The following is an 18,754-nucleotide window of genomic DNA, read 5'->3' on the forward strand; positions in this document are numbered from 1 at the left end:
TACATGGAGCTCTCATCAGACCCTGACCTGAAGAGCTTGCATCCTAATAGACAAGACGGACAAAGGGAGAGAGAAAGGGGATGTTGTTATTCCATTTTACTGATGAGGAAAAAGTGACAGAGATTAAATGATTTTCTAGTGGGTGCCTTCTGGCCTTAAACTCTATGACTATGACATTAAATGACTTGTTTAGGTCAGACACTGAGTGCAGCTTGACCAGACCCAGAGATCTGGATCAAAGTTTGCTAAATAGCTTAGATGATATTTATCACCATCTCATATTTCCGGCATAATAAGAATAAATAGTAATAATTAATAATAAAGGCTGAATCTTTTATTTTAATTAGGAACAAGCTTATTGATTTGGATGGGAGAATTCCCATTGACTTCAATAGGCTTTGGATCAAACCCAGAAAGCCCTGTAATCCTGCAAGGAAGGCTGCTCTCGTGCTATATTAGGAGCATTTTACATCAAAATTAATGGCCAAGAGCACACTAAATTGCACCCTGCACCAATGTGTGCCCCTTCTATTGCTAGGTGATTGTTGATTCTAATCTAGACTAGGCATCATTAATGTACCTAATTACTATGGTATCTAGGCGCTAATTTAAAAAGTACATAATATTGTTTTCCATAATGGACTCTACTCTACACTGCTTCCTTTAGACACAGTTGCTTAGTGTCTGACTTTCCCCCAGCTCATTTTCTGTTCTCTTCTTTTCTGTATCCAGAAGAGCTGATCTTAAACTGCTACAATTAGTCCACAGTGGTGCAGGCTACATGATTTACCTGGAAAATCTGTTGGTTGGTAACTGTTATTATATAGCAATGTATTAATACTCTGGTTGACTATTCCTTGGACTCAGTGTGAGTCTTTTCTGTAATGGCTCAGGAAACACTGAATCTGGGATTTGCAAAAGAGCCTCAGGGAGTTAAAGCTCCTGGCTCCCACTGAAATTCTGTCTGTCTTCACTGCATAGTTAATCCAGGTGATTGGCACCTGGGTTAGCCTAGCCCAGGTGAATGTGTGCACAGCAGAGCCCTACCCATGTTACTGTGTGCTCATTGTTCTGCACTCCCCTGTGTGTGTCTGGGGGCATATCCAATGGTTCTTTGTGCTGAAATGCTCTAGTGTTCTTTCCCAGTCTATTGTGTCAATTGCATGAGAACTTGTCTGTTCTTTGAGGGGAATTGTGGGAAGGGCATTGGAGGACTATCAAACACTTGAATGATTTTATCTGCATACTCATTGCAAAGTGCTGGGTTCAAGTTTAAGTGGAGCTTGGGTTCTAACCCGTTGTGTAAGCTAGGCCAGGCTTAAAGCACCTCCAAATCTGGGTCAGAGGTTTTTCTGTGTGGACGGTAGGGGTGTTTGAGCTAAAACCTGGATAACAGCCCAGGTTAACTCTGCAGCGAAGACAGTTTTTCTGGAATGTAGATCCCAAACTTCCTATATTCCTTTAAAAATCCAAGCCTGATGCCTTATTATGTGGATAATATATATAATATATTTTATCCAAAGCAAAGAGTTAACCCCCAATTAAATGATTCTCATTCTGAGAGCTGGAGTAACCTTGTGTCCTCTAAAAATAGCCCAGCAGCCAGACTCTCCAGTATGGCTCCTTCATGATAAGCCACAATTTCCAGGGAATTTTAAAGCTTTTTTTTTTTAATTTATGGGAAAAGAACAGTTTTTAAAAAGATTAAAAGCTTTAGTTGATGGGTGCATCCTAATGTATTTTTTCCCTTCTGAAAAATAAATGGCAAATTTCAAGCTCTTGAAAATATTTATCACTGAGAAATTATTTCACTTCAGAAACTGGAAAAGGATTTCAGGAACCTACGTAACTTTTCAAAAAAATGCTTCACCTTTTCTAGGGAAGAGCCAGATGGTTTGCCTAATTTTGAACCCACTAAAACACTGTGGTTTTTATTCAAATTTAAATGTTACTAGATCTATGTGCCTCTTAGGAGAGACTGAAAAAACAAGGGGAAATGAGAATGAAAGATGCTAATGAGAAAAAAACACTATTAAAAACAATTAACATTCTATAAAAGGCCACTTACAGATGAAGTGACCACACATACTAAATAAAAAATGGGAGTTTTTTGTGGCGGCATTTTTAAGCTTGTGAACTACTCATGCAAAAGTGCACTTTTAAAAAAGAACTGTGTTGGTGTTATCCTGACAGCTGCTGGATCAACAGCCACATGGGCAGAGTAAAACATTTTTTTTCTTCCAGTATCTCAGTAAGTTTATCATGAAAAATGGAACAAGTGCCATTAACATTCACATTGAGCTAAGAAACCGCTTTGATAGTGCTTGTGCTCCTTTGGCTTTTCTCTTTATGCCAAACACTGTTTATCACAATCAACACTTGTTCCACTGGGACTGTGTGTTCCCAGTAAACCCAATGCAAATTTTACTCAACATAATAATATACTGTGAACAAATATTTTGTAGGGCTTTTTTTTGTTTTTGTTTTTAAAGGGGTTGACTGATAAAATCACCAAAAGGGGCATTTTAGAGGGTCCGGAAAGAAGTTCTCAGGACATGAGAAAGCTAGAAAGACAAGAACAACGAGGAGTCCAGTGGCACCTTAAAGACTAACAGATTTATTTGGGCATCTGAAGAAGTGTTTTTTTACCCACAAAAGCTTATGCCCAAATAAATCTGTTAGTCTTTAAGGTGCCACCAGACTCCTTGTTGTTTTTGTGGATACAGACTAACACGGCTACTCCTCTGATACTAGAAAGACAAAGTGTGTGAGTTAGTATCTTTTTATTGGACCAACTTACGTTGGTGATAGGGACAACAGAAGTTGATGCAATAAAATATATTACCTCACTCACCTTATCTGTCTCATATCCTGGGACCAGCGCAACTACAACAACACTACAAACAACAATGGTAAACCTGGACTGTTTTGGTAAAACCAGGTCATATGGTCACTTTACTCATTGGTGCCTGCTGAGCTTTCAGCTATGGTTCTTCTGGCCATTATTATGTGGAAGATTAGATGGCTGGGACTGGATTAAAATGATGTTTGCCTGTTCCAGTCATAGGCTGGTGACATTTAACTTTCACCATGGATTATTAATATCCTTATTTATTATTGGTAATATGGTAGCACTTAGGAGCCCTAGTCATGGATCCCCTTGTGCTAGATGCTGAAAAAACACACGCAGAATTAAGACAGTCCCAGCCCCAAAGAGTTGATAATTTAAATATGAAGCAAGAGAAAAACAGGTGCAGACAGACACGAGTACAAGGTTTATCTATCCCCCAAAAGATGACTATCATTGTTTCTCTCTCATTTTTGAAAAACTGTGGAAGGATTTCCAAATACTATGGCACTGTGGAGAAAGTGTAAATTTCTAGAGAAATAACAGATTATACATAGGATCATATGATGGCTGCCTCTTCTAGGTACACCATGAGCATCACTGTGACATCTGAGCACCTTTCTGTTTTTCTATTCCATATGGTTATGAACTGGTCAAATAATTCACTGCAAATAATATTCATTGTGAATTTGGGCCATTTTTCCATCAAATAGTTATTCACAAATAAATTCTTTCATTAGTTGGCCAGCTCTGTGTAATGCTTTTGACACTGTTATGTTTACTTTCAATACTGAAGCATGTTTAATACACAGGGATGGCAACATCTTCTAGCTTTCGTTCCTCTTGCTTTTCCCTCCATTGACATGCTGACTTCACACTTTCTTATGCCCTTAAAGATGCAGCACCACAATTTGTTGCAGTGCTATCAAGTGCCAGTACACCAAATATTTTCCAATGTATCAATGCAACAGCCACAATCTCTGCATTCTCTTCCTGTGTCTTCACAGTGAATTTAAATATGCATGTAGGAATAGGGTGACCAGATGTCCCAATTTTATAGGGACAGTCCTGATTTTGGGGTCTTTTTCTTATATAAGCTCCTATTACCCTCTACCCCCTGTCCCGATTTTTCACATTTGCTGTCTTGTCACCCTATGTGGGAAAGAATTTACAATGGGCCAGATCCTGCTCCCATTTAAAATCAATGGATGTTTGGTTATGAATTTTAATAGGATGAGGATTGGGCCCAAAAGCAGGGACATTCTCCCTAATCCAATGTTGCTGATGATGCAAAGCTCAAGAAAATCAGTCAAGCAAAAATTTTTCAGCCTTACCAAAATGGCAGTTTGTACTTTGCCTTGGAGAAGTTGCTTATAGTGATGGAAGACTGTCAAAGATTCAGTTCAGTTAAATGTTCTGTGATTTGGATTCCTCTCTGCATTAGTGATTGGACATTTCAAAACAGTTTTGCACATGTCCCAGTACTCCCTGGTACTGAAGGTGCAGGAAATTGCACAAGAATGTCTTTTTTTGCTGTACTTTAGTGCTTCCAGCCTCAACGAACTAGGCTGCATGAAAATATAAAATAATTATATCCAACCTCTTTCTGAGCTTATAAAAAGTTTGGCTCAGGTTTGCTTTGAATGGTGGAATAGGCTTATGCTTGCATCAGTTCTGATTTCATTAGAACCACTAGAGATTGATTGCGGTATTTGCCTAGAGCACACTAAATTGTACCTTATTTTAGTAGCCGAACTTTCAGCCAAACTTTGGCTCTCCACCTTTTAGGAGAAAGGTCTGAGGTTGTTCTGATCTTTTGTTCTTGAGCTTGTCGGTATCTTAAAAAAGAATCTTTTCCTGCTAATGCAGATCACATTACTGCACTGGAACTGTCTGATTCAATTGCACAGGAGATTTTTCAATTCAAGAGGTTTTCGGGAAGGAAATATGTTTTAGATTGCTTGTGATTGTAACTAATCTTCAACATTACAGCCAAAATTCCAGACCTTTGTTATTGTAGAAGTGTTTTCTGTGAAGTTTATCATTCAAGAACATTTTCCATGGTCAACCTGGGTTTGTAATCAGGACATTCTTCTTCCCAAATTATTGGGAAAACAAGGGATTTGAGACAATTTAAATGAATAACTAAATGTACAGGTCACAGACTGCTAGGGTTAACTCACCACATTTTGTGGGAGATGCCATGGAACCTTTAATGACCACAAGTGGTCAGGGTCCTGCTCTTTCCTCTAATCAAAAAGACTGTTACTCTGTCACATGGGGGAACATCTTACTGGGGCACTGGTCCAGTACAAAATCACATGGCCCCCTACTGAAAATGGGAGTTTTATCATTGATTTGTGTGTGAGCAGGATTGGACTTGCAGTGTTGGAACTCGTCTGTCAGAAATAGGGGGTGGAGTATGGGGTGCCTGTTTCATCTAGTTTGACCTCCCATTGCCAGGGTCCTTCTGTGAACTGTTGAAGCCGAGCCCTGGCATAATTCCCAGACTGCTGATATATGATAGTCAGTCCCGACGCAGCCAGAAAAGCCCACCTAGCCCAGAGATTTCAAGATCAAATAATAAACGCAGATAATAAAATATGTTTTCAATTTAAATGTTTATACTTCTCTCCCTGACACACGTGTGTGTTTTTTCTTCCACCCAGGCACCCAGACAGCAACTGGAGCTGGGGCAAGCTGCATTCTAACTCACTTTGCTCTGCTGGTTGTTTAACCCCTCAGCTACTGGTGACTGCTTTGCTGCTAGTGGTGTCAGGGGAATATCAGGAAATGGCCCAGTGCCTCTGGCAGTGCAAGCTGGTGCTGTCACTCAGACTCATCCCCGCATGCCTAACAGCACAGCATGTGCCATCATACAGGCACAGTTTGACAGTGCAGTGAGTGACATTGGCTATCCTCAGTCTAGCACATCCGGCAGCCAACGGGGTCCTGGTTACCAGGTGTACTCAGCAGCACAATGGGCACCAAGCCTAGACTCAGTCTGGCGCATGTAGCAGCATAGTACGAATGTGGACCAGGTAAGTCCACATTCGTACTTACCTGGTCACAGCACAGCACAGCAGATGGAGTCATGCAGATGCACATCTGACAGCATTGTGGGAGACATCACACAGCTGCAGCCCAGCCGGCACCATTACCCAAATAAGCAGGGGCGGCTCCAGGCACCAGTGCAGCAAGCGCATGCCTGGGGAAGCAAGCCGTGGGGGGCGGCCTGCTGGTCGCTGTGAGGGTGGCAGTCAGGCAGCCTTCGGCAGCATGCCTGCGGGAGGTCCAGTAGCGGTGTCCAGCAACAAAGCAAGTGGCATCACCCAGAAGCAGACATGTCCATGAGGTGCCATCAGCCAAATGAATCCAATAGATCTGGTAGAAAAGTGGGTGGCATTGCTCAAAAACAGCTTGGCCTGTCCAGTTGGCATAGCAGGCAACTTAGCCAGATCTAACCCTGCACATTTGGCAGCACTGTGGATATTGTCACCCAAATGCATCTCAACACACTGACCAGTGCAGGTGTCTCCCAGGTATACCGAGAAGGTGTCGGTGCACAGTGAGTGGCATTGCCAGATGTAGCTCGACATGTCTGCCAAAGCAGAGAGTTCCATTGCTCAGGTGCAGCCCAGCGTGCGTTGCAGGACAGATGAAGCCCTAACCTGGACACAATCGCTCTGTCCTGTGGCACAGTGAGTGCCAATATGTTCAGTAGCAATCCATTTGTTGAAACTAACTCTGAATCGGTAGCAGCTGAGGCTTTAAGGTTGTTGCTGGACAACTCAGTAGGGCACCAGTGAACCTGGGACTGAAGGAATGGACTGGACAGGGTGCCTGTGGGTGGAAGGCCACATGTGGAAACATCTGGCTTTCCAAAGAATGCCATTTTTTAAAGCAGCAAAGAGTCCTGTGGCACCTTATAGACTAACAGACGTATTGGAGCATGAGCTTTCGTGGGTGAATACCCACTTCGTCGGATGCATGTAGTGGAAATTTCCGACGAAGTGGGTATTCACCCACGAAAGCTCATGCTCCAATATGTCTGTTAGTCTATAAGGTGCCACAGGACTCTTTGCTGCTTTTACAGATCCAGACTAACACGGCTACCCCTCTGGCTTTTTAAAGCTGTCTTCTGGGCTTTGATCTTACATACTGAAATTTCCCCACCCAGAATGGGAGAGGGGAGATTTGTGGGGGGAGAAGAGGTGGCTCTCTTCAAACCAAAGTCCTGGATCCACTCCTTGTTAATTATATCTATTACAGTAGGGCCTGGAAGTCCCAATCAAAATCAGGGCCCCATTGTGCAAGATGCTGCACACACACAGTGAGAGAGTCCCTGCCCTGAAAAACAGACAGATAATGTAAATATTATTGTTAGTTACTATTTGTATTGCCATAGTGCCTTGGAGACCTAGTCATGGACCAGGGCACCATTGTGCTAGGTGCTGTACAGGCATAAAACACAAAGACAGCCTCTGCCCCAAGAAGTTTACAATCTAAGCATAAGACATGAGACGACAGATGGATAAAGACAGATGGGGGAGTAAAATGAGACAATATTGAGGCAGTGGTCTCAGCACATCAGCGGCCCAACCATTGTCACATTTTTTTTGGAGGTATCATGAGAAAGGAGAGATTTAAGGAAGAATTTGAAAGTGGATAATGAAGTAGCTTTGGGAATGTCTATGGGGAATGCCTCCCAAGCGTGAGGGGCAGCACAGGAGAAAGCACAAAGGAGTTTGTTTGAAAATTTAACAAGTGGGAAATGGGGCCAATTGGAGGCAGGCGTCTATGTCTTAATACTGAATGGGAAATGATAGGTAGGATAGGGACAGGCTAGGAAGGCCTAAACAAATAGACAAGGCAGAAAAAGGTGGGGAAAAGGAACCATCATAATTTTCCTATAGAGGCACGGAAAAAGACAAGAAGTCTGTTGCAGAGCTAGAAACTGAACCAGGTCACCTGAATACTGGTGCAGAAGCTTAACCACAAGATCATCCTTTCTCAAATGATCTAGTGTAGATTCAAAACCCAGCTCGATGTCAAAGGGAATTGGATTCAGTGTCCATTTTTGGCCCATTATAGAGGAAAAACTTGAGCTGAAAACTCTGATGCACATACAAATCTGGCATTATGGTTTGTGTCTGACTCTGCCAAGGAGGCAAAGTCTTGTGCCTCACAGGCTAGTCACAGCCAGAGGTAAACTGGGAGGGAACAAGAATATGTGCATGGGGCAAAGATTGCAGCTGCAGGGTTGATTCTTTGTGTCATAAGTAGAAAAAGTAAAGCTAAAAGATGGAATGTGGCCATGCTGAGCAACTTGTGGTTTGTCCTGCTCTGCCAAAGATAGAGAAATCTCCCCAAAATGGAGTGGAGATTAAGGGGGAAAAAAACTGCTTTCAGGCAGTTCTACTTGTGTAGCAACCTGCGACTGGTTCACGGTCACAGTGCCTTTGGCAGTACTGCTAGGGTGATATTTCCAAAGGATGAAAAGGACAAGGCAATGAAAATAGTTAGATGAATGGAGAGCTCTCCATATGAGGACAGACTGAAAATATTGGGACTGCTGGCTTTGGAGACCAGACAAAGCACATGGTATAGGAAATATCTCATGGTATTGAGCAGTAAATCAAAAGCAGAAAACCATGTAGGAGCTACATTAGGGATAGGCAAAATGAGAGATATCCCAAGGTGCAGCTGTGCGAGTGCAGGAGACGAGGGATAAAGAATGGTTGCCACAAGCCTATCAAAAGACACAGAAATATACTTGCTATACTTAAAGAGTTTGCTCCATCACACACGCTAAAAGTGCTCATCTCTGACATACATTATCCTGTATCATCACTGGAACATGACCCACGTGCATGTGCGTGCGCACACAGAGCCTGATTTTAAAAATAGTCTCAATTTTGGCAAACACACTTATCTAACCCAAATTACTTGTGCTTACAGTTAACTGCAGGTCCAAATGCTAGTATCTAAGGCCAAGATTTTTATAAGAGACTAGTGATATTTTGGGTGCTCAGCTTGAGACCTCTTGAAAGGATGTGATTTTCAGAGGGCAAACAGGGCTGGATTAAGGCATAGGCACTATAGGGCCACACAGAGTCCCAGCTCCTGGAGTCATGTGATGACTTCAGATTCTAAACTTTTTTTTTAAAATCTCTAGCCTTTATGGTTGTAACAAAAAACTTGACAATTGTCCCTAGTGATGTCTGCCGGAGTCTGCAGAGAGCCTGAAATAATGATTCAGAGATGTGAACTGCCCTATGCATCTCAAAGGGTGTGAACTCTGAGATCCAATGTCCTGATGGTCCCTGCCAACACCACCCCAGCAGAAGACTCTGTTTGTGTGAGGTGGCAGGAGAAAAGTGTAATAGGCCTGGCCTACCCACCCAAGCAGATAACCTAGCAGCTGAAGTGTAAGTGCTGAGGGGCACCCTGCTGCCACTTCAGAGGGAAGAGGTAATCCCTGCTGCTCCTCTGCACACAGGCTGGGATACAACCTTTATAATATCATAGAATATCAGGGTTGGAAGGGACCTCAGGAGGTCATCTTGTCCAACCACCTGCTCAAAGCAGGACCAATCCCCAACTAAATCCCCAAATGTGGGTCCCATTCTGCTGCAGTGACTCTCTGGGATGGGAGGGGCCCCTGCCACCAGCCTCCACTATGGTGCAGGGGCTGTAGGGTGACCAGGTGCAGGGCCGGCTCCAGACCCCAGCGCGCCAAGCGTGTGCTTGGGGCGGCATGCTGCGGGGGGCGCTCTGCCGGTCGCCGGGAGGGCGACAGGCGGCTCCGGTGGACCTCCCGCAGACGTGCCTGCGGAGGGTCCGCTGGTCCCGCGGCTTTGGTGGAGCATCCGTAGGCACGCCTGCGGGAGGTCCACCGGAGCCGCGGGACCAGCAACCGGCAGAGCGCCTCCCGTGGCGTGCCGCCCTGCTTGGGGTGGCGAAATTGCTAGAGCCGCCCCTGACCAGGTGTCCAGTTTTGGACCAGAACACCAGTTGAAAAGAGGTCCTGGGGGCTCCACTCAGCATCTCCGACTAGGCCGTTGACTCTCTGTTTGGCGGTGCTGCACTCCGCATGACTCCTGGGAAGCAGCCAGCATGTTCCCCACTCCGGCTCCTTTGCATAGCAGGAGTGGGGAACCTAGGGCCTGCGGGCCGGATCCGGCCTCATAGTTAATTTAATCTGGCCTGTGGCACCCTAACATGGGGCAGGAGCTGCGAGCGCTGGCTTGCCCCATTGCGGGGGGAAGCCCTGAGTCTTACCCCGCCCCGTGGGTCTGGAGCTGCTGTGCTGGCTCGTCTCACTATGGGGGGAAGCCCTGAGTCTCGGTGCCCCGCTCTGCCCCTGTGGGTGAGTGAGTGGCCCATGATTGATTTTTTTCTGTGGGTCAATGGTCTGTGACAGAAAAAAGGTTCTCCAACCCAGAGCCCTCACTCCCTCACTCCCCATGCCTCAACCCCCTGCCCCAGCTCTGATTCACCTCCCACCCTCCGAACCCTTCAGTCCCAGTCTGGAGCACCCTTCTTCACCCCAAACCCCTCATCCCAAGCCCTACCTCAGAGTCTGCATCCCCAGCCAGAGCCCTCACACACCCTTGCCCCCGAATCCCCTGCCCTAGCCCAGAGCCCCCTCCCACACTCCGAACACCTTGGTCCCAGCTCAGAGCACCTTCCTGCACCCCAAAACCCTCATCCCCGTCCCCACAGCAGAGCCTGCACCCCAGCCAGCACCCTCATTCCCCCCGCACCCTGAACCCCTCATTTCTGGCTCCACCCTGGAACCCACACCCCCAGCCCAGAGCCCACACCCCCAGCCAGAGCCCTTACCTCCTCCTGCATCCCAACCCCCTGAACCAGCCTGGTGAAAATGAGTGAGTGAAGGTGGGGAGAGCGAGTGATGGCAGGGGGGTGGGGGATGGAGTGAGTGGGGGCAGGGCCTCAGAAAAGGGGCAGGGCATGGACGGGGCTTCTGAAGAAGGGTGGGGTAATACAGGCAGTAATACAAGGAACCTACAGGCCTGTATTCTGTGAGACACTGGCTCCAGCAGTTAGCATAAGGCTTGAGGCCTATGAATTTTGGCACAGATAAATGGCCCAATGGTCACTCCTAAGTTTTGGGGAACTGGGAATAGAGTGTTGAAGGGGGAAGTCTGTATATAATGACACTGGCAACCACAGGAAGATGAGCTAACACCAGCTTTTGGATATTTTAGGATAGGAACATCTGCAGCTGTCTGGCCACAAGAGGGCCATCATGGCAACAAACTGACATATATGATAATAATTTAAGATCATTAATATACTAACCTATAGGAGAAGGGCACCCCAACATTAGTAGGGCAAGGAAATACAAATAAGGAAGAGGGGAGAAACCCCTACTGAATATGCATTAGGCATAGTGGTGTCAGCACAGTATATTTGGGGGGAGGGATAGCTCAGTGGTTTGAGCATTAGCCTGCTAAACCCAGGGTTGTGAACTCAATCCTTAAGGGGGCTAGTTGGGGATTGGTCCTGCTTTGAGCAGGTGGTTGGACAAGATGACCTCCTGAGGTCCCTTCCAACACTGATATTCTATGATATTATAAAGGTTGTATCCCAGCCTGTGTGCAGAGGGAGTGAGAGAAATAGCCCTTGGGAGGTGCCAGGATGATGGCTACTGGTGAGGAGGAGGAAGGTGATGGTGGTAAGGAAGATAATGGTTAACATTTCAAGTTGCTCTGCAAGGGATGGTGTGAGTATATGGCTGTTCAGATGTACATTCTCTATATCTCCATCTACCTTGCTGGGTTAGCATGCTTGTGACTTTCCTAATGTATTAATAAACTATTACAAAGACAGAAGGTTCCTAAAGCATGAGTGTTGCAGCTGTGCACATCAGGGTTCCCAAATGAACAGTAATTTTAATAATACTGGGCCCAATCTTGGGACAAGAACCTGTTGAACCTCAGAGTGATACCTGGGAATTCCTAAGTAATCAATAAAATTAAAACACAATCCATAGATCAGGCTACAAGCTAGGCACCCAAAACCAAAGCACCCCAAATCTTTAGTCACTTCTGAAAAGACCTAGATGACTGCTAGTCTCCAGAATGAAATTCACTTCTAAAAATCAGGCTTTAAAATTTCCACTGCCTATCTTAAAAACCTCAAATCAAAGCTACTTTTGGCAAAACTCTACCAAGGAACTGACACATGGTGTTGTATTTTTGGATTGGTTTTGAAACTGAAATCATCATTCTCTGTTTGTGACATCACTATGCACTGCTGTGGAAATGAATGTGATGTCCCAAACAGAAGATTATGACTTCAGGGAATAAACTGCAAATGAAATCTTAAAGCACCATGATCCTTGTTTTTTATGCAATTTTTCTAGTAATCAAGAGATTAGAGAAGAGATAAAGAAAATATACAATATCAAAGCAGATATATATTAGAAAGATGTTTTTCAAAGTTTTAAATGAGTCATCAATTGCTCTTTGAGCATACATTTTAGATTTAATAAGGCCGTAACTAGATGCTAAATTTCACACCATGTATATGCTAAGTGAACACTTAGTGAGGCTTAATGCAATGAAAGAGATAAATCTGCGGAGGCGGATAGTCAATAAACTCAAAGCTATAAAAGCCAAGATCAATGTGTGAATATTCCAAATTCACAAAAATATTTAGACATTTAAATTAATCTCGATCTGAACAAATAAAAAAAGCTCCAGGCAACTTAATTAGGTACACCTCTACCCCGCTATAACACGGGTTTGCATACAACGCGGTACAGGTCTGACACGCTGCTCTGAGGTGCCGGACCAGGCCAGGACTGAGGGGTTCGATAAGGGGTAGAAGGTCTCAGGGGTGGTCAGGGGCTCTCCTCCCCGCAGGGTCTGGGGGGAAGGAGCTGTGGGAGGGCACTTTTGGGGGCCCCACAGTCCCAGAGTGGCCTGGGGGATTAGCGAGGGGCCGGGAGCAGCCTGCTCCACTTCCCTCACCCCAGCCCCAGCTGTGTCGCTTGGGGGAGGGGGCTTGGGGAAAGGGATCCCCCCGCACTCACCAGCAGCGGCGGAAGCAGAGCAGCCCAGCCCCAGCCCACTCCACTCCACCACCTCCCAGCCACAACGCTCCACTTCCCACCACAGGTGAGTGCGGGTGGCGTCCTTTCCCCAACCTCCCCGCACTCACCGGCAGCAGGAAGCGGAGCAGCCCAGCCCCAGCCAGCTCCCCTCCACCAGCTCCCAGCTGTGGTGCTCCACTTCTTGCTGCAGGAGAGTGCAGGACCTTTCCCCAGTCGCCCCCCAGCGACACGGCTGGGGACGGGGCAAGGAAAGCGGAGTGGGCTGGGGCCGTGTCGCTCTGCTTCCCGCCTCAGATGAGTGTAAGGGGGCATCCTTTCCCCAACCTCCCCACACTCACTGATGGAGGGAAGCAGTGTGCCACGGACTGGGGCCGGGCTGCTCTAGTTCCCATCAGTGCCAGTGAGTGCCTGTCGGGGTGTGTGTGTGTGGATAGGGGTCAGAGCAGTCAGGGGACGGGGGGTTGGGTAGGGGGTGGGGTCCTGGGGGTGATTAGGGATGGGCGTCTCTGGAGGGGGAGGTCAGGGAACAAGGAAGGGGGGGGCAAAGCAAGTTTGATATAACACGGTCTCACCTATAACGAGGTGAGATTTTTTGTCTCCTGGGGACCGTGTTATATTGGGGTAGAGGTGTATCAACTGAGTTTGAAACTCTACTGGAAAATGAGTAAGAATGTTAATTGCTCTTTAATGTGCTGCAACTATCTTGTTAAATGGTAACTGGTATCATTCTCTTAACATAAAATTGCCTTATGGATCTAGAGGATTGTAATTTAAAATATTCTAGCTAAGATAGTATGAATAACTCCTCAATATATGAGCATCTAGGGGGTCAAAAATAGCCTCAAGCATGTTCACCAGTCTGTTTATCTACAGGCTTTAGTGCCTTCATCAGGGCACTGACCTCAGCCTATGTTTATACACCAGGCAATCTCAGTTTTCCTTCACATCATGACCATACTTGGGCAAAAAATTTTAGCGAATGCCTTTTTTCCAGTGAAAAATGCATATTTGGCTACAATGTTTCATGAATTCATGTGTTTGACTGAATTGTTTTGGCTGCAAAAAAAAACTTTTTTAAATCAAAACGTTTCTATGCTTTCATTTCTAAACATTTTTTGCTTCAAAGTTTTCTCTAATTTTTACTAAAAATATAAAAAACATTTTGATTTTGCCACAACAAAATGTTTCATTCAACCCAAACTGAAATTTTTCGATATTTTGATTAGCCAAAAATTGACTCCGTGCTTTTCATTTTCAAAAACGTTAACTAATGCCAGAAAAATGTCTGAATATTATTATTATTTACCCCACTTTACAAATGGAGAAACTGAAACAAAGGTTATGTGACTTGTCCAAGACTACAGAAAGTCAGTGACAGGTTTGGGATCTGATTTTAGGAATTCCTGGCTCTCAGCTTTTAGCCTCTCATCTGCCTTTTGCATGGAAATAAAACAGAAAAATTGGCAGAAAAAAAGTAATCGGTTAAACAAACAATTGAATCTTCTATGAGTAATCAAGAAATGCATTATAAACTGCAACCCTGTGCGCTCTCTTTTCAGTAATGGAAACACACATAGATATCAGGGCATCATCCAGTGGCCAGCATTGCACCTAATATTTATTTTGATTTCCAAGTTTCTATCTTTTTTTGTAAATTCTCAGCTCTTCATCAAAATTAGAAGAGTCAATAAACACCCAACCAATCTTACAATAATAAACCAGATGCCTATAGCTCAGTGCTTCAGAGAAAGCCTGTAACAATAAGCAAGCACACAGCCCTGCTCCCAAAAGCAACCAGGAGGGCCTCTGTTAGTGCTCACAACCAACCCAGTGCACATGTATAGTGGATCCTACAGTAACAAACCAATGATTTTCTACAAGTGGACTGGTAGGGGTCATTAAGGAAAATGAATGGGCAGAGGAGATGAATGAAGTTTATAAATTGCTCTTCAGACAGTTGGAAATTTCTGTCTTTTGCACCAGTGCAATAAGTGGCAGCTACTTTGCCAAAGCATTGTAAACACAACAGTGAAATACTGATGCTGCAGGAGTTAGAGGAGACTTCAGAGAACATCCCATAAATCAAAATGATTCTTGTGTAGTCTTTGCCAAGCTCTCCGAAGGTAGGGCAATTGGAGGGAATTCAGAGAAGTGCCACAAAAATGACGAAGGGGCTGAAGCCTCTGACTTATGAGGAAAGATTTTAAAAGCTAACTATGCTTAGCTTGGCGAAGAGATAACAATCTGTGATCTGATCATGAGTACAAGTATTTGGACAATATAAATGTCAAGAAGGAAAAGTGTTGTTTAGAGTGGGCAAAGGGGCCATAACTAGGAGTAATGGGATGAAACTCAGAAGAAAAAAATCAGGTTGACTATCGAGAAACAACTGGCAGTAAAAGCCGGTAGGCTGTGGAAGAGCCTCCCCAGGGATGTGTTGGAAGCTCACTCACTAGAGCCATTTCAAATTAGACCAAGAAAAGCGCTAGAGAATATAGGGGAAAATCTTCCATTGACCTCCAGGTTTGGATAAGTGCCAATGACTTAATTGGTCTTTTCCCTCTTTAATGTCTATGGGTCTAATCCAAAGCCCACTAAAGTCAACGGGAGTCTTTCCATTGACTGCACTGGGCTTTGGATCAGTTCCTATGTTTCTAACCCAGGAATGCCATTTAATCTGGAGCATTTAACGAAGATGGGTCAGGAGTGAAGTGCGGGCATCAGGGGGTACCTGGTCTTAATCATAATCTTAAACGTTGCTCATGTAATTAGTACCCAAATCTCTATGCGTCTTACCTCGTCTCCAATGAGGTATTCGTCATCTATGGTGAAGGTGACTGGGTCATTAGGGCTGAGCCACCACAGCGGCCGGAAGATGGGATACCCCCACGAGAGCCATTCCTTGCTGAATTTTACAATGAGCGGGACAACAAAATCTTGATGCCTCTGTATGTATTGCCTAGTGAGATTCAGTACCTGAGGAGAAGAATTCACCATGTTCTCTCGCTTAATAGATGGCAATATAAGAGCAGACAAATGAGACTTTTAAGTCTACTTATGTATTCCTGGAGGAAAAGAGTAGTTGCCCAGAAAAGTAGACACAGTAAATCCTAGCAGAATGATCAATAGACACAGCAGACAATCGTGTGCAAATAGTTGTGATAGATTGATAATAGCTGTAGCTATGAACTCCACTAGGAGCTGAGTATATTGGTAATATCCCCTCTGGATTCATTTCTTCTAACCCATAAATGATTAACCCTTCTGCTACTAGTGTAGAGGGTGTAATTTAAGCACTCATTCTCCCAGCCTGAATTTTCACAAATCATTGCCCCCCCCTTATAGTCTCCCTCAGCTCCATGTCTGAGATCAGCTTGCTTGATTCTATTCTAGATACTTGCTGTTTCAGAAGCAATAGGGAGATGTGTATACAGATGGACACCCTGTTTCTCTGACTGCCATTTCTGCTTCTGAATGTTCGGCAGTGTGTTCCCTTGAAGTGCAATCATCCCGGTGGAAAGTCAGCGCTTCAGGGGTGATGCACCTCTCTCCTAAACTGGGGAGCACTAGAAGTGCATTCTCTCCCAGGCACTTATTTGCTTCAAGAAAAGTCTGGAGCGTAGCTCTGCAGTGTTCTGTTCTACCACCACTCTTCTTCTATGTGTATGTGGAACTGCTGGGAGAGATAGCATGACTTCATAGGCAAAGGTGCCATCAGTATGTTGATAGTACACAGCTCTAGGTATCACTTTCATCAGACCTGGAGTGTCACTTCTCACTGCTTTGTTGTTATTGAGGGTTGGATGAGAGTGATCTGGCTAAAGCTTAACCCAGACAAGAAAGCAGTGCCTGTAGATTGGGAAAAGGACCTTGCAAGTCCAGTAGTTGTGGTTTGCTTCCTACTGTTCAGGGGTATTCTCTAGTGTTTGTCGAAGTGGTGAACAAATTGATGGTGATTTAGGTTGCCCGATTGCTCCTGGAATCTCAGGTGGCACTGGTAGCCCAAAAGGCATTATCTCCTTCGGGTAAGGCATTCTCTCAAACACGGATCTTGCTTTGTTGTTCATATCTTTATGATTTCTAGACTGGTTAACTGTAATGTGTCTTATACTGAACTGCTCTTGAGAACCTCTCAGAAGCAACAGCTGGGGCAGAAAGCAGCTTGCTCCCCTGTTGAGCAAGTTTAGCCACAGGAACTATATTACAGGAAGTGCCCTGGCTTTCTAGAACAGCTGAAACACTTGAGCCAACAGACCCTAGATATAAACATCTGGGATTCCAGAAGCGGGGTGTTCACATTGAAGAGCACTTGTCCTGGAAGTCACTTCCTTCACTGATCTGACCGAGCCCAGGTTTGTTGATTTCAGTGGGAACTGAAGGGGCTCAGCATTATTGAAAATCCACCCACACTTGTTAGGAATCTATGGATTTAGGAGCCTGACTTTTTAAGATTGTTATTTGTTCCTGTTACTTTGGGATTACTTAATGTTTCCAATTTAGAAACACTGAACAGAAATGAAAATCAATTCTTCAAATTGTGTCGGGGGGTGAGGGGGTGCGGGGAAGCTTGCATTAATGATTTCTTTTTTTTTTAAACACTGCCATTTAGAACACATGGGTTTAGATTTTAGGGACCCAAATTCTGAACCTTTTGGCCTTAAACATCTCTGTGCCTCAGCTGGTTCACCTGTAAAAAGGAGATGGTAATACCGGCTTTACGGGGCCTTATAAAGCTCTGTTGTGATCTTTGGATGAAAGGTGCTACAGGGCGATTTAGCTGTCCTGCGTGCGTCAAGGAGCACGCGCTGATGTAGTATGTGGAGAGTACGTACCCAGTCATCACAGCAGACCCATGGCGGAGTGCTGAAGGACATCACAGGAAGGAACGTCACAATCTGCAGCCAACGAATATACAACTCTTCTTCTGTCAGGAACTCATTTGCCAGGGTCCCTCCTGTGCAGGACATTCAGTTTGTGAAAAGGCAAATCAAAAGCATATGTGCAGTGTAACCCACGCACCTCCTGGGTGTGGTGTTCGGTCCCCTCTAGCAGTGCTGTAACAAGGGCGAGGCGAGTGAGGCACTTGCCTCAGGCGCACAAAGTGGAGGGGCACAGCTCTACTGCAATCGGCGGCAGCTCTACTGCTGCCGCTGCTTCGGCAGCAACTTGATGGCGGGTCCCTGAGGGCTTGGCTACACTTGAGAGTTGCAGCGCTGGTGGAGGCTTTCCAGCACTGCAACTTAGTAACTGTCCACACCTGCAAGGCACATCCAGCACTGCAACTCCCTGGCTGCAGCGCTGGCTGAACACCTGGTCTGCTTGGGGTATAACTAGTGCAGCGCTGGTGATGCAGCGCTGCTCGTCAGGTGTGGCCACACACCAGCGCTGTTATTGGCCTCCAGGATATTAGGAGATATCCCAGAATGCTTTTAACCGATTACTCTCTTTGTTTTGTTATGCAGCCTCTCTTTGTTTTGTTGTGAACTCGGGGCTCCGGGAGCTGCTTATCTAAAAAACAAACAACTCCTGTTTGCTGTGATCAATCTGTAACTGACTGAACAATCAACTGCGATAACCCCCTACCTTGCTGTGAATGAGGCAGGCAGGGGGATGAGTGTTTTTGCTTGAGGATAGAAACAGCGGGGGCGGGGTGGAGAAAAGGAGTCCGTTAGAGCAGCTGCTTATCTGGTCTGCAGGCTGTTTGCAGTTAAGAGTAAGGGGTCGGGAAAATTTTCTGATTTTGCAAGGCAGGAAGCTGATACAGTGTCGGCTCCAAAAATCCACTCTCTCTCTCTCCCCCACTCCCTGTCACACTACAC

General features: G+C 45.2%; 1 protein-coding gene and 1 long non-coding RNA gene across 3 annotated transcripts in view; one reads left to right on the top strand and one right to left on the bottom strand.

The window, feature by feature from the left end:
* The window catches only part of LOC123370498, a 71,884-nt gene that overhangs the window by 21,399 nt on the left and 31,731 nt on the right, over positions 1-18,754 (top strand). The gene's annotated exons all lie outside the window — the stretch shown is intronic.
* The window catches only part of LOC123370497 (SITS-binding protein-like), an 84,112-nt gene that overhangs the window by 3,595 nt on the left and 61,763 nt on the right, over positions 1-18,754 (bottom strand). For both annotated transcript variants that reach the window (XM_045017119.1, XM_045017120.1), the window contains 2 exons: positions 17,768-17,889; positions 15,732-15,911 (listed from right to left, as the gene is read on the bottom strand). In XM_045017119.1, coding sequence (XP_044873054.1) covers positions 15,732-15,911; positions 17,768-17,889 — 302 coding nt within the window. The remainder of the gene's footprint in view (positions 1-15,731; positions 15,912-17,767; positions 17,890-18,754) is intronic.

This window comes from Mauremys mutica, chromosome 4 (assembly GCF_020497125.1).
Source record: "Mauremys mutica isolate MM-2020 ecotype Southern chromosome 4, ASM2049712v1, whole genome shotgun sequence".
In the NCBI taxonomy this organism is placed as follows: domain Eukaryota; kingdom Metazoa; phylum Chordata; order Testudines; family Geoemydidae; genus Mauremys; species Mauremys mutica.